General features: G+C 40.8%; 1 protein-coding gene across 1 annotated transcript in view; it reads left to right on the forward strand.

Annotated features, from left to right (window-relative positions):
* The first annotated feature begins 410 nt into the window (after positions 1-410).
* Positions 411-16,433, forward strand: part of rbm20 (RNA binding motif protein 20) — a 55,241-nt gene continuing 39,218 nt past the window's right edge. Inside the window, exon 1 of the mRNA XM_069168193.1 lies at positions 411-552. Within this exon, the coding sequence (XP_069024294.1) occupies positions 431-552 (122 nt within the window). The 5' untranslated portion in view covers positions 411-430. The remainder of the gene's footprint in view (positions 553-16,433) is intronic.

Raw genomic sequence — 16,433 nt, forward strand, 5'->3', positions numbered from 1 at the left:
TCCCGAAGTGAACCTCCTGTTTCCTTTTGAAGAGGCTCTACTCTGATCTCCCCATCTCTCGACACGGGAAGTGAAGGGAAGCCTATATACGAGAGTCTGTAGGGAAAGAGAGTTGGAGGGACGAGGCGAAAGGGGGCTTTGCTGCCTTTGCTGCTGTCGATCAGGAGTAGCTGAGTGGAAGAGACCCTGCCGAAGTACTCGGCAGCCGGTCTCCTCCTGCCTGCTGGTCTTTCTGTCATCTGTCCTTCCAGTGAGGGGACGAGAAAAACAGAGCAGCCAGAGAAAGTTGACTCATCAGGATTTGCTGTCTTTGGACTGTGGTAGTTATTTTTGAGGGGGATTGGGGTGGGGTGGGGTCGGGGCGGAGGGGGGTGTTCAGGGAGGCTGAGGGTGTAGAGGCTGCAGGTGGTGCTAGGGAGTTTGTTTTGCCATGCAGCAAGCTTGGGATCGGACAAGTAGCTTTGAGAGTGTGAAAAAAGGCCACACAAAAATGATGGGAAACGGACAAAGTGGCGGATACCCTCCCGAGACTACGAGCGAACCCTTGCAGAGGTAAGAGGAAGTTGTGTGCACCACAAAATCAGAAGATGTAATACACAGTGCAGACACAGGGCTGTAAGAACAAAAATCCACAGGGGATTTGGGTGATGGCATTCGTGAGTACACTGTTATTTCCTGAAGTAGCTGCGTTGGTGGGAAATACTTGCGGAAGATTAACTACCTCTGTGCTGGAATGTCCGAAAGCATGGAATCTCCCGCTGTGTCCGCTCTGAATATGGAAAAAAATAAAACCGCAGTGAATCCCAAGAAATGTATTTATTGCAGTACCATACTGTAGTTGTTCTGTATATTGGACTCTTCTTAGTCTAAAAGTGAAAATAGAAATAGAAAGAAAACTATAAACAAACAGTACAAAACCTTACCTTTATTTTGAATAGGTTTTTATTATTTTGAGTGCATATCCACATCTAAAAGAGACTCAGGGAGGCTTAAACATTAATTGTGATTATTTGTGATCTCGTTTTATCCTTTTGATACTTTTTAAAAAGGAGAAAATTATGTCAATGTAAGATTAAACATAAAATACAGATGTCTGTAAAAATAAGACGTACTGTTAAAAGGTTAGAGTAAATCTAGATTGCTTGAGTTGGCTGTTTTGAGATACGCAGTATATTTACAGAAACAGTTATTGCAGTAATTTTGAATCACTACTAATATACAAACTTGTAACGAACAAAACTAATCGTTTAAATTTTCTCATAAACCTAAAATGTCCTAAAAATGTGAATAGGTTTCTTTTAAATGCAAAACTTTTATCAAACTTGTTCTCCAAATTTGACTTTCCATGAAATCATATCTGTGGTCGTTCAGATAAATTGCAAAGTTGAATCCTATTTAAAATCTTTCCCACAATTGTGTACATCAAACAGAATCAAATAAATTTTTTTACTACAAATTTTTACAACATAAAAAATCTACAATCAGATTTTTAAACACTTACTTTCATACAAGTGTTTAAAATGAAATGCAACAAAGTGATTTATGGGCTTAAATAAATATAATTAATTAAATCTCCCGCTGCTGTCATTGTTTCTAAAATTAACATCTTCACCTGTAAGGGAGTAAATTGTATATTGACAACATACAGCTGTTTTAAGCTTTTTTTCTTTTTTTTTTAAACACATGCAATGATTATAAACAAAATATGTTGTTTTTCAGTGTGCACTTTTTACATAAACCGACAAAATTTAATTGCTGGACAAATAACACTTTTTCTATAACATTTGTAGATTTTGTAGAGTTTTTAGGGATTGGGAAATCTCAGTGTAATGTCCCGAAGCCAAGTGGTGTCTGCTGGAGTCATTAAACTTCGGCCTCTTGCTGTGAAAACACGTCCGTGCCCTATATTGAGTTTGGCAGCGTCGCCATGTAGCTCTGCCAGTTACAAGAGATTTTAAATGTCGTTAATCTGTAAGGAAAAAACAAAAATGTGATGTAAATAGTATTTGATCTTCACTCTAACAAATCAGAGCTTGGCATTGGATTTTCTGTATTCGAGGATGATTTGTAAGATTGTGCATTAGGTGAGGATGGAGTGGCACTTTATTATTCAGAGTTTTCCCACATTGGAACGCAGTTTAATTAAAGATTGAACATCAGTCTTCATTTCAGAGTCTCCTGCAGCCTCTCTGTGTGCTTCATGCTTTATACTGATGCTAACGGAAGCTGACGTTATTGGTCAAAGATTTGTCCGCAATCCTGGAATAATAGTGAATGAAAGACAACAGTGATTTAGTATTTTGTTTGTTGGAAGTGACGGTTTTTTTTTTAATGGGTTATTCGCTAATCATCAAAGTAAAAAAGGGCGCAGCAGTCCGTACATGGATTTGCTGCTTTCGTCTGGTGCTTATTTTAGCTCATCAGTGAATCGCGGATGTGTCGACATCCCTACCTGACATCCATCAGGGTGTATTTAAGAGTTTGTGTTAGCCAATCGGATTCCATCTGATTAAACACTTGGAAAGGAAAGTCTCTTACGTTACACTTACATGTTTTATTCACACATTCGTCTCGAGGGCTTCACAATCTGTACAGGGAGCCACTCCCTCTTACCTTCGACCCTACTTGTTTTTTTTGTGGTTTTTTTTTGACTTTTCAGTAGTCTTTAGGTACCTAACAAGTATTGTCTGATAACTTGGATAAGCAGAAGTTGGAATAAATCGTTATAGGTGAGGCAACAACACAAAATAATCAAGCACCTGTCTTAGTAAATGAACGCCAAGCTGCAGCAATCACGATGATAATTTTAGAAACGCAAATACAGATAAAGTGTAGGATTATCCAAAGTCATATTTATACTAAACAAAATATGTATAATAAAGCAAATCAAATATGTGCAAAGGTTGTAGTTCAATCAAACACAACAGTTCTTGTTTGTGTAAATGAGGGTAACTGGTTGTTCTTTTTAACCATTGCCACCTCTTTTTCTTTCAAATCCGTTCCTCTTACTTTCATTTAATTATCTGCAGCTACTTTTTTAAAGAAAAATCAAGACCGACTCCTTTTAAAATAAGTATATCCCACATTAACAGTTAATGACAGGATCTTGTCGTTTGTGCTGCCGGAGTCAGAGTCTGGTTCCCTCTCGACACCTGTCAGGGTTGTTGCAGTTGCACTGTTACAGGATACAGGTTGTGGTCTTACGTGCTATAAAAACCTGTTGTTTGAACAATCCGTGTCTGAACAGGCCTTCAGATGTCAAACCTGAGCTGAATACATGAATGTATGTCGATAATGTAGATAAACGACGGGATTCTCGGAAAGAGATATGAATACAAATTTTGTTAGATAAAAGAAATTTGTTGCCTCAGAAAAAAAAAAAAAAAAATCGACTGCCATACAATCAACACATGCGAGGGTTAAAAACAGGGTTGTCATTATCTAACTATCTAAAAAGACTTTCTATGTATTTTTTCTTGTGGTGGGTTCGGTGCGTTAGCATGTGCATGTGGCCCGTTATATTACTGTGACTGTTAAGTACACAAACTACTGTGTTAACGTCTGCTAAAATTTTTTTTTTTTAAAAACAGTGAAAGTTGCAAGGTCAAAGCCAGACAAAGTATTAAAACATCGTCACACTTGTAGCTCCTTAATCTGGACCCCGGAAAATAAAAACTGAAACCCAGTCGGAGGCGTGAAGAGGTATGGCAGGACTAAAGGACCCACGAGTTCATGGCAGTCTCGTTGTTCTGCTGGTTTGGTGATGAGCGCTAGGTGATGGATTTTTACTGCACCAGCCTTGCGGTCACAGAGATTAGTTGAGCACGGTTAGCACGTTGTGTCGCATCATTTTCACATTAGCATTCATACCTTCCCTCTTTGTGCTATTTCACTTTCCTCGTCTTACTGCTCCTTCCCACCTGCTGGCTCTATATCACTCCGACAGCATGTCACAGAAGGGAAAGCGGGTTTTGCCCGAGCACATTTCACTTCGCACCGCACTCCCTTGCAGCTCTTCGTCAGTACACTGACATGTGAAAAATGCCACAGGAAAGGTAAAGCCTACTTCTGTCTGTCTGCTTCACTGAGGGGTTGCTCTTTGTGCGCTTTAGGGTTTGATTTGTATATCTCGAGCTGTAGCGGGAGCAAAGCCAACGTAGCGTCTTACGACTCGACCCGAAAGCACCAAATGTTTTAATGTACATTCTGCCGATCTCGACAGCATTAAGGCGCAAAAAAAAAAAAAAAAATGACCTGAAGCGTTTTTTTTTTTTATCCCCGAGTTTGAATTGATATTTATTGAGTTACACCTAATTTATGGCTGACTAAGAACAAACACTGTGGTAGTTATTTAATGGAAACACAGTTTATTTAATGCGCTTATTCTATATTCTTAAACCAGCTGCATATGTACGTTTTTAGTTGGGTTTTTTTTTTTATCTACCTCGAGGAGAAGGAGCGATTTCGTTTTAGCACTTGTTTGTTTTGCTCTGTAGCCGATAAACTGATGATCTCTCTGTCTGCTCGTCGATCTCCGCCTGTCTGACGGAGCGGGTGGGCAAATCTTTCAAAATATTAGAACAAATCTACGCAGGTCACTCAACCTGACCGGTCAACGGAGAGCTTGGGCCGTCCCCCCCTCCTCCCTGAAGGTCATTAACAAGAGCTAAACTGGCAGGCTTCCCCTCACCTCATGTGGCTCTGCCCTGAATGCATGTCTGGACTTAGATGTGGCGATTGATTAGTGAGGTGACTTTACAGCTCTGTGACTGTGGAGGATCCCTTAGATATCCGCGGCGTTTGTTTGAACTAAGTCAATTCCAAGTGTTCAATTTTGTTGTTTCAGAAAAGGGCCTTTTTCTTTCAGCAATTGTTCATAGATTACCGACACAGATTAAGTGGTTGAATGAAATGGAAGGGGGAAGTGAATGAGCAGTGTGTCTATGGCCTCCTACAAAATGTATTTTTAAATACAATTCGGGGGATGTTTGCGATATTAAACCCTCACTGCCTCACAGGGATTGGATGTTATCTCCTCCTTGGCAGCGTATCTAATCTGCGCAGCCAACCGACCACAAGTGGCAGCGGATTCATTTCGTCTTTACTTGTGCGTTTTAGATTTGTCTTTTCCCTTTGTTCACAGGATTTGTATATTTATTGTGTCACCTCCTGTAGTCGTACTGCCATCTCCCTCCCCCACCACCACCACCAACACTATAAGCATGTGTTCATTGCTGTGTTGACACGTGGCAACAACTGTGGTTAATCCTGATGTTAAATAGCTGACAGTTGCATGGCACCAGACGGGGGCCTCTGAGGCCTCGTAGGTACCGTGGCCACGTTGGCGTCCACTTTTAGTCAACTCTACGTGCCTCCAGTAATGTTCAAAGATGTTGTGTAAAATGCACCCATGAAAATCAGCCTAATGCACAATGTGCTGCCACGAGAAGAAGAACGATCCTTTCCCTCCAACTTAGTCTTGGTTTATTTGTGCCTATTAAATTCTGTTTAACTGACAAGACATAACAGCAAAACATCAACTTGCACTTGTTTATTTGAAAGGTTTGCACTTTATATTTAGTATTTATTTGTATAAGAAAAAGTATGTAGCATAAACCAATGCCAAACATCACAGCATTCATAGCCTAAGCAAATTTGCAATACTCGTCCCTACGTGAAACTCAACAACTCACAACACATACACAAGTATGTACGTTCAAAATACAGAACTCGATAAGAAAATACAGACAGCAACATTTCAAGACAAATTCAATGAATTTTTGACTAACGTGACTTATCTCTCTTCAAAACCTGTTTCAGTTTCAGTTGAAAATGACCCAAATCAGGATCCACTTTGAGTTCTGAAGGTCAGGAATCCAACACGTTGATCCCCCGAACAGAAGAAGGTCTTTGTCCAAAGGAGGATTTACGCAAAAGCTCAAAGCTCTGAGTGGTCGAGATATTTTACCTCGGAGATCTGTTCGATATGTTGACCAAATATATTTAGATTAATTTGATCTGAAATTAAGATTTAGATAAATTTATCAGTTTATATTGAGGTTTGAGCGCAGTAAGAAAAGCAAAGGGACGCAGTTTTCTTAACTGTAAGTGTAAGACATGACTGTAAATGATATGACAGCGGTGTGGAAACTGACTGCAGTTCCACTTACTAACTAATGTTGATTAAAACACCAGAACTCTACATGTTTGGTGTTTTAGTTAAGACCGATAGAATAATCTTTTCCATTGCAGCCTGATTTCGTGATTTATGATCTCAAGGTTCAGCTGTTTTTTTTTTTAAGCTCTGCAACATTTCATTTAATTCACCACACGTCGCTCAACTCAGCAATTCCAGAGCCAGAACAATTAAATGCATATTCTGTAACTGTGCAAACGAACAGGCTATAAAATGTGTTTAATGAAAACAGCGTTATATGCAGGAATTCGGGGAGACGTGCCTCAAACGGTGACAGAAAATATTAGAGAACTTTGAACAGAAATCTTGGCTGCTGTCATTTTAAAGGTGCTGTAACCCCGATTAGATTGTTTGGTTGGTTTTCTGTATTATTGTATGTCAAAGAACAGCTCATGGTGCAGAGATCGTGGAAGGTTGCGATGTCAGATTTGATAGTAAACTTGTCAAATATCCACCAATACTGCAGATTTATTTGCGTGTGGCTCTAATCCTGCAGCTCACAGTGTTACTGTGCGTCCTGTTGGAAAAGGGTTTACAGGCGTTGAGTTGGTTGACTTATCAGGGCTGACTGTCTGGAACAATGAGAGTGGAGAGAGTTAAAGAGGCTTAAACGTCTTTATACACTGTATCAACATTAAAAGATAGTAATGAGTCGAGAGTGTTGTCAAATATTTCCATCTGTATATATTTACCGATGAGATTTGCACATAACTCGGACGGGCTTGAGGGGGATCCACCAGTTAATCCCGAAATCATCACAGTTTGAGGGTTTGGTTCTGCTGCCTCTATAAATGACACCAGGGGGTGGGACGATCTTCTGATATGATGCAGAGAAAAAAAACGTCAGCCTGTGCAGTATTAATTAAGAGAGAAGTTGTGTGTCACACACACTTTTGCTCCTGTAACGGATTTGACTGTAAATCTCGTTCAGTTTTCTGCTCTGTGACCACAAAACTCATAAGGAGTAACGGGATTATGAAGAAAGACAGTCAAACTATTCAGATTGTTATTTGGCTCCATTTCCAAAGTGAAGTTTACTGTATTAAAGTACAGATGTGAACACAGTATGCTCAGGCAAACAGTAAAAATGAATAACTGCAGGCATATTTTCTTCCCTATAATTGTACTTTTTCATGAAATTAAAAAGTTATTCTTGTTCATGAACAAGTAGAGTTATGGTGAAACTTCATGACATTTTGATTCCCCCTAAATTTAAGCAGCAGTTGACCTTCAGCTCAAATTACAAGACACAATCAGTCAAGTCCTTTGGGATCAGCTCTTCATCACTACCTTTCCAGTGCTTAATGCTTAAATATATGAGCTGGCAGGGTTTAAAGGTCTCGGTGTAAACACAATCTAAATATAAAAGGTTGTTCATATGAAACTAATGAAGTACACTGCAGGCTGCCAGACGCGTATTAAAATGACACAAATATACGAGTGTTGTTTTCTTTTTAAATTGTATTCGAGTCTCACACTCATCAGTGTGTTTGGATGTAAGTGTGTGCATAGTCACCGTGTTTTTATGTGTCACTACTTAAGTATAAAACCTCAGTATGTCATTTTATAACTGGCTTATTTTTTGGATTATTGGATGATCCCATTTGTATGAACAGGTAAATGTTAAACCTTCGAGGCTGTAGTGCTGCTGCACCTCCGCCGGTGGCCTTTCGTTTGGCTGCAGGTTCATCATTCACCTCGGAACATCTCCTTGTGGTGGGTCAATGAACGTCTCCCTGGCAGCTGACCTATCTAGGGGCTGTTGGCTCCCCGTATCTTGTCCCGCCTTTTCGGCCTGAGCCAAAAAACTTCCCTCCTTGGCTTCTTACAAGAGCTCTCTCGTGTCTTTATTTAATTCCTTGCCCTGCAGTCTTTGGTCACTGAGTAGGCTTGTTGTTGAGCCTCCTACGAATCCTCTCATGACGACTCCCAGTGAGCAAAGCCTCGTGCTCCATCCAACCTCCCCGCACTCAGCGACCGAGTCTTTGCCATCTTCCTTTCATAGGATGTTGTTTTAGAACAAATTTTCGAATCATTTATTGTAAAATTAACCTGTTTGACAAGTAAAAATATGAGAAACCATCTGAATTGTCTGGGATTTGTCCCTTCAAGCGTATTCCCCCTTAGACTGAGTGACAGAAATGATATATCCATCTACACACATCCTAACCGTATGGTAGGAGTCTTTCTCACACTGCATGTAGAACGTCACACGCTGTTGGATTAATGAAGACCAGATGTCATTCTGTCATAGATAAAGACTGAGGTCCGTTTAAAGCAATGGCATCTCTTACGCTTGATTTCTATTTCAAAAAGCCCCCAAACAAACATGTACGACTTTTTTTTAACTTTTTTTTTTTTTTTTACTCCTTTTGCGTTTCTTTGCCGTTAGATTTCTGTTTTCTTACAAGATTGTTTGTGCTCCCTTGATCCATTTAAACAGTCAGTGTGTACGCCAGGAAGCAGAGATGATGCGAATCATTTATGGCTTCTTTCTCTTTTCATAACTCGGACCTCTGACTATATAACCACTGCTCGTGAGCACAGCTGCAGCTGCTCTGTCTGACTGTGCACGTCGAGCTGTAGATACGATCGTTGCTCAGACTTCAGCTGCACTTGTGGCTGAGTCCGTGGTGCTATGGATACGTCTATGTCTAGCTGTGCTGTAGCCATGTAACCCTGCAGTGCCTCTATCAGATATGTCACGTGTTTCAGATATACTACAGGAGTTCAGGAAAACAGTGGCTTTAATTCAATTTATATCCCCCACAGCCATCCGATGCACACATAAAACCGCAGCATGAGGTTAGTGTTACACCCGTGATAAACTATCGCGTCATTGCCAGAGTCATAACAACCAAAGCCTACAGCCATAATCACAGCGACAACTGTCCCATGGCTGCAGTCATAAACGATCTCAGCTCCAGCAGCAGGAAACTACCTCCAAGTAATTTTTCTCACTGCAATAGCACAGCTGAGGGTGTGCTCACTCTCGCTGTGGTAACAAACAGCCCCGGCCTACTACATAATACATAACACCACAGCATAAAAAGCTGAAACTTTCTCTCTGGAGAGGAATACAAAATGTATCATAAAAGGTCAATTATTTATCCTTAACCTCAAACTAGGAAATCTATCTGTGTTACTTGAAAAATATCTGTACACAAAAGGCTTTTTGGAAGTAAAGTATGAGGACTAAGTTGGTTAGGAGGAAAACAAAAAAAAAGATCCTTCCTAACACTGTCCACTTGAGTTTTTCATACTGTTTCTGATCAGGTACTGTGTAGGTAGTCTGATGTAGGGGGAGCTTAGGTACGTGGGCACTTTTCTCGAGTTCAGTATAATTAATCCCCGCATTTGGTTTCGTGAGTCAGAAGTGAGTCAGATACTGTTTTAAGTTCATGTCAATACTGCTGCCGCTGTGCTATTTTCTTCTGACAAGGCTAACATGAGTAGGAGGCCTCTTCTCCTTCTTGTCGGGCGGCCGTTTTGTGGTATTTGTTCGAGATACAGTAAAGCGAAGGAGGAGGGAGGATTTATTTTTTTGTCTTTTTGCGTCACTGTTCACAAATTCCATAATAACCTTTCAGCACATTATATTTCAAGTGGTCTGAGAGAACACTAGATTTCTGCACCTCCGCACGGCTCTGAATTCAGGCTTAAAATGTTTTAACCCATGATGGAGACTTTAGGCCAATGACGGATCATTTCAGAGAGAGGGTGTTTCTATTGTCGGTTCTACAATGGCAGGTGTGTGAGCCTGTCACTTCTGCTAGTAAGCCTGATTCAGTGGTCGAAGTTCCTGGAGAAAAAATTGCTATTCCGGCCTTGACAACAAGTCGGAGTCATTGAACCCAGTGGTTCAACTCTTCGCCCTCGAAGGCGCAGGAAGAGCAACTGTGGCAAAGCCACTGCACCGCAACGAGGCTCTATGTGGTGGGCCAGGTGTCAATGGACGGAGACCTCGCACCAGCCAATATTAAGTCTGTCAACCCTTTGAGCGAGCTGCCAGGAGTGCGTTTCTTAGGTGGAGGTGGTGGGAAATACAAGGTCATCCAGTCAGGAGCAAGTGTATACGGACAGTGAACAGGCTTGAAGGTGCTTATAGTCGGCTCCATTACTCTCCTGAAAACTCTACGAGGACGCAGAAAGTATAATTTAAGTTTTACTGCGAAAATAATTTACCAATTAAAAATGAATGTTTGCAGCAGCCAAAAAGAAAAACAGTACTTAGTTGTTATGCAGCACTATAATGCTTCAGGAAAAGGCTTCAGAACTAAATGTCTTCTTTCTCATTCTTGGCTCAGTTTGACCTGGAAATATAATGTTAGTTGAAACAAGGATGTTTCGATCCGACTTATGAGTATTGGCTTTTAAGTCTTCTCAATAGTTAGAAATAAATGTCTCTGATTTAAAATCACTCTGAAATACAGCTATGTCAGCCATCAGCGCCGGGTCACACATCATACACTCAGTCAACTGCCTCGGCCATTAATTTGGAGAATGTACTGAATGTATGTCGCCCTACAGGTTTAACAGTAGGAGAATGCGGTCGTCTAAGTGACACATAAAACCCAGCCCCTGTTTTAAGTCCCTCACAGCCTCTCCGCTCCGCTCCGCTAGGCCGGCACCAACAGCTGAGGCCGAGGGGAGATTGGAGCACGTGTGCTCACCCCAAAGGCATCCTCCTTTCATCCACATGCTGAGAGGAAATCAAATTTACTGTACCTCCGTCACACACAGGTGAAGCACACACACACACACACACACACACACACACACACACACACACACACACACACACACACACACACACACACACACACACACAGGGTGTGAAATGATATTGTAAAACCAGGAAGGACTGTTCTTGAAAAGCTGATTTGTCTCGCGAGGAGCGATTTGTTTCCACGTATTTCTGTTCTATTTGAACATGAGCTTTGGAAAGAATCTGCCACAAGTAATCCACGGCTCTTATTGTTTCATCACTTTTGCATACATTCCTAGAAGTTGTTGCCTGAAGCTGGACGCTGTGCCCTTTTCCACACAGTTTGTACGAGCATGTTCGTCGTGCACCCAAAGAATACTTTTGTATAATCCGTGGGTTTGCCAGCACAGTCGAATCCTTTGTGCTGTACATTTTACAGCTCTCTTTTAAAAAATTTCCCCTCGGGGATTAATAAAGTAAATACCTACCTACCTACCTAAGTCACCTGCAGGGACTCAGAAAGGACAGTAGACATGTTCATCTATAACACCTAAACCTAAATATAAAAATCACTCATGTACAGTTTATATATATATATTTCAAAACCCTTTCTTTTTATCCTAACTTGGCTGTAACAATCACAAATGCAGCCTTTCCTGTTTTTGTGCATTTGCATGTATTCTGTCTCTAGGTGTATTTTTGTGTTTGTGGTTTGTAAAGTAATATTTTACCTCTATGGGTGCTTTTTGGTCATCGAGCCACACACTGTAAACTAATCTGGCACAGCTCATTACCAAGGAGGAATCTGTGTTACTGCATGGTGATAATCTCTGGAAATACAGTCCCTTTTTATCTTTGAAAAAGCAAGAGCCAAAGAACAAATACAAGACACATAATGTCAGGAGTAGATACAGTACAGTCCATTATGTTATTTTAAGGGTTCCGCCTGACCTCGTGCTCAGGATTTCAAATTAGTTGGTTTTGTAAATCAGAAGAGCTCAACTGTTGTTGATTGTTGAATTAGGACTTGAATTCTTTCAGGGACCAGCGAGCGCTCCCCATCCCATCAACAGGATTTCTGAATATGTATTTGTTCCTAATAGCAGGAGTGCCAGGCTCGCCCTAACAGAGAAGCTACTCGGGAGGGAACACCAGGCAAGCAGAAGGAGGGATGAAGGGTGGTAACCTATAATTATCCAGAATCACCAGATAAAAGATCTGCATGTGAAATATGATTCATCCATCAAAAGGAAGAGTGGCTGACTTGTTTTGCTTGCTGCTTTGGACCAGGAAGATTTTCACGTGTTTGTCTGACCACTAAGCAAAGAAACAAAAACGGCTGGTCTGGGCTTTAGCTGTATTAAATGGTTACTATGATGTCAAGCCTACTCATAAGTTTGTTAGGTGTTCATATGATTGAGCATGTGTTTGATGCAGTGAGCTAGTTCAGTGAAAAGTCTGTATGCCTCTTTTTCCTTTAGTAAGCCATTTGTTTGTGGTTGCCTGGCTCTCATGTCAGGGGAGTATGTGGCCCAGGTCATAAAGCATCAGTATTTGACACTAATGATATAGTTTGGTCACAATGTAAACTGTTGTATCCACACACGTTTTTGGCAAATCAAGGTTACGATGCTACATTTTCATCAGATCAACACAGGTTGATCAACCACCGTAAATAAATCACAGCTGTTTAACCCAGTTCAGTGTCATCCACCCACATTTAGTATTTACGCTCATGTTTTATGGACACATGTCCTTGTAAGTATAAAAGCTCGTGGGGCTCCACCTGGAGGAGTTCAGGATCCTGATTACTTTGAAGTGGCATTAGTTCAAAATGCCAGTGCCACTCACCACTTTTTGATTTGGCGTCAGTCCACACGTTGGGGTGCACAGTACCACATATTTTGTGATAATGTACCTTTATGCATTTTGCAAATGCAATGTAACGAATGCATCACTGGACACTGGAGAGTATCCAGAGAGACCTGAAGTAGGTATTTGATGTGTGACGTGTGCACATACAAGAGGCACAGAGACTGATACTTGGACATTGGACTTGTTTGACAGTTTTCTTGATTATTTGATATCCCTCCATGGATTTCACACAGAATTTGATTTGGACCTTTGGTAGTGCGTTAATTACCTGGTCTGTGACTCTTGGCTTTTCATTTCTATGTTCTAATATTTTGATTCGTTTATGATTATTGATGTCTATTAATAGCGTGCGTGCACAAAGCACCCAAGCATTACCAAACTGACTTGTTTGTTGTTTTGCTAGTAAAGCAACTCGTGTAGGTTCATGAACCTGGATTGTGCAGGTATCGTTTTGCTTATCTTGCAGATCCAGATTTTTGGGTCTGGAGTCAGCAGTGGTCCATAAGGACATCTTTCTTTTCCACCAAAGGAAGGTCATTACTGCTACTCTTACTATTAGTCTTACACAGTGTTCCTTACTCAGTGTACCTCTGTGTTTTAATAAAAAGATCTGACTAAATGTATCTATGTAAGACTTTCATGGAGAAGAATAAGGCAAATGGCTCAAATCTAATCACTTTTTTTTTAGGTTTTCCAGAGGGCAAATGTTTTTTATAGCACCAGGTACCCGGTACTATTTTTGGTATCACCTGCGTTGAGATTCCAAGCAAGCTGAGCCGATACTAAAAGATCATGCGAAATCCCTGCTGACCTCGGATTGGTCAGAGAGTCACGCGACAGCCTGGACATCCTGCACAAACCCGTCATCATTAACTAGCCAGGCCACTGTAACAGCTGCAATTTTTTCTTATTTGTCTACTTGATTGATGGCAACCTGCAAAATGACACTGCGGTCAATTGAATCTTCTGCAACCAAATTCTGAAGCATCAAGAACAGCATCGCCTCCATATCCTTCATTGTTTTTGCGTGTGTCGTGTTCAAGAGGACATCACAGCAGTTTTACTGATGCTGCATTGAGAGGGTACTATTTGCAGTGGCAAACAAAATCCAGAAAAAGTACCTGGCACCAAAAACGAAAAGGAAAAGGGGGTATATGTGGCAATGGGTGGCAGCCTGAAGAAGACGTTGGTGATTTGTGGTGGTATTGAGATACAGCTGAATATATAATAAGGTCGATTTGTGTTGCTTTTTTGACCAGCTCCTATTTGTTTTACCTCTTCTGAGATGAAAGGGGAAGCTGGACCGAGGCAGCTGTTCTCAGTCCGTTCAGCACCTCGCGGTCTGGAGGGCACCAGGTGGGTCATGTATAAATTATCAGACACGCCGCATCCCCGACCTTCCTCATACCAACACTAGGAGAGCGTAACTGTGGATACATTCTGCACCAGTGGTAATGGAGAGCAATGTGTGCTATCCACTGTGGAGTGTTGGGGCTCGATCATGTGACCAGCCTCTGCCAACGGTGGAAGCAGGTGAGCATGACCACTGACATTATGTTGGGTTATTGACAGCTGAGAACAGCTCGCCTCGCGGCCCGTGTCAAGATAAATGAAGGTTGTTGCTACTGTGTGGAAATGCAGATAAATAAGAGATGTCAGAATGAGAGGGGTTGTTTTAAAATAAATATAGTTCAGTATAAGAGAGTCCATTCAAATATTAGGACAATTATAGATTTAGCATTTTTTGGATCGACTGTAGCACATTGCATTCGAAATGATACAATGATATTTGTGGCTGTTCACATTTAGTTAAGGTGAGCAGTGAAGGACTCTCAGCTTTGTTTAAGCCCCCAGATGACACCTGGGACACACTGTCCACACTGCCTGCGCCTCTGTTGCGGCGCTGCTGCTGCCTACCCTACCTTTCCACACCGAGTTTCCCTCAGATAATGGTTGTCAGTAATCAAATCTGTGAGGTCCAACAAGTGAAGAGTTTTAACACGCATGTCTCACTCAGCCAGTGTGGCTTCTCTTAACTTGTTAACATGGGTGCCGAAATGCAGACCAAGACTTTCAGCGACTGCCTTGCGTACGCCATGGAAGCAAAGCGTCCCAGGCCTGAGGGTACCGCGAAGTCATTTGTGACAAAAAAGCCTCAAAAATCAGCAAGTGTGAGGATGTCTGCAGCACAGGCCTGGCAGAGCCTCGCCACAAAAGATACTGAACATGATATCTGTATGTTGCAGAGTCATTGATCAATTAAAATTTGTTTTAGCTGAAAATGAATCCAATATCTCCGTAGGTGCTGCTAAAGACAATGAAACGGATATTGTTGAGATTGTTACTTCAACTTGCTAAATTACTAAAAGACTTCAGTAATTTCATTGTTTATTTTCACATTAAAGCTGAGAATTAGCACTTTAACTTCATTGTGTCATTTCAGTTCCATTGTGCCTTTTGGTTGAAGTCAACTTCTGTCTCTTGGGTTCTCTAAAGAGTAAAACCTCTGCAATAAAGCTCCTCTGTTTTGCAGAAACTCTTGAGCTACAGTTACAACTAAACTTAACAACTCTTCCCTTAATCCATTTTGAAATGTATCTTCCGATTTCACACCTGTGTGGTCTCACAGGATGTTGGAACAGATTTACATCCAAGGATTAGATTTAATTGGGCTGAGCAGAATGGTAATAAGAAGAATGATTCCCATGAGACCACATTGCCACCAGTGAGAGCCACTCCATCGCTCACCAAGCTCACTTTGTATTATCTTTCATGTAATCAAACCCATGGCACTCTGCCAGACAGTCATTTATGAATATACATGTATCATCAAAACAAAAAGGATGCAATTTCACAATACATTTATCAAACAGTATTTCTAAACTGTAGTATTTTTTTTTTAATAAAAAACACTTTCCAAGTTATTTGAAGAAATTGGGAAAAGGAAACTGCAGAATGTGTTTACGTACTGTTATAACATTGACTGACCTGCAGTTGATCTCTGATGAAATGCCTCCTGAGCCAACCGTATGTTGAACTAAGACGGGTAAATTTCAACGGCATAAAAGTAATGAGCTACAAATTTACTGTAGAAACATATGACTCTGCAGATCAAAGCTTTTTTTTTTTCTCTTTTGTATTGTCATTGAAAAACTACATTAACACTCGAGACAAAAAAAACCCACAAACACCTGCTGTGTCTTTCCAAAATTGTATTGATATGATGCTGATCAGCATAATATGGAGAGCCAACCTTAAATGAGTGTAAATACACCTGCTTTTTTATAGTTTATCCACCTGCGTCAATTGCAAGATGTGTACCTGTGACATAACAAAACTCAGCCTCCTCTTAAACATACAGTACGTGCTGTTGAATGTGGAGCAGCAGGAGTTTAGAGTTGATCATATTTTAGGTGTAGCTATGAGTCATGTAAAGGTTCGTGGGTCTGGAGTGAATCAGTGCTCTGTCTATCCGCACAAACCTTACATAACTCTAGAATAGTTACTTTGGAAAGTAGGTCATGTCTTCATCTTTTGTGACGTGAGTAGTATTATTTTAAAGTGTTTTGAGCTCTGGCTTTAATAGAAAGTTTATTTAAAAAAAAAGATCTATTATGAAGTTTAATGATAAATAAGTGAGTGAAGGAAAATGGA

Source organism: Embiotoca jacksoni, unplaced genomic scaffold (genome assembly GCF_022577435.1).
Source record: "Embiotoca jacksoni isolate LCO1_2020_lvr unplaced genomic scaffold, fEmbJac1.0.p SCAF_4, whole genome shotgun sequence".
NCBI classification, from domain to species: Eukaryota; Metazoa; Chordata; class Actinopteri; family Embiotocidae; genus Embiotoca; species Embiotoca jacksoni.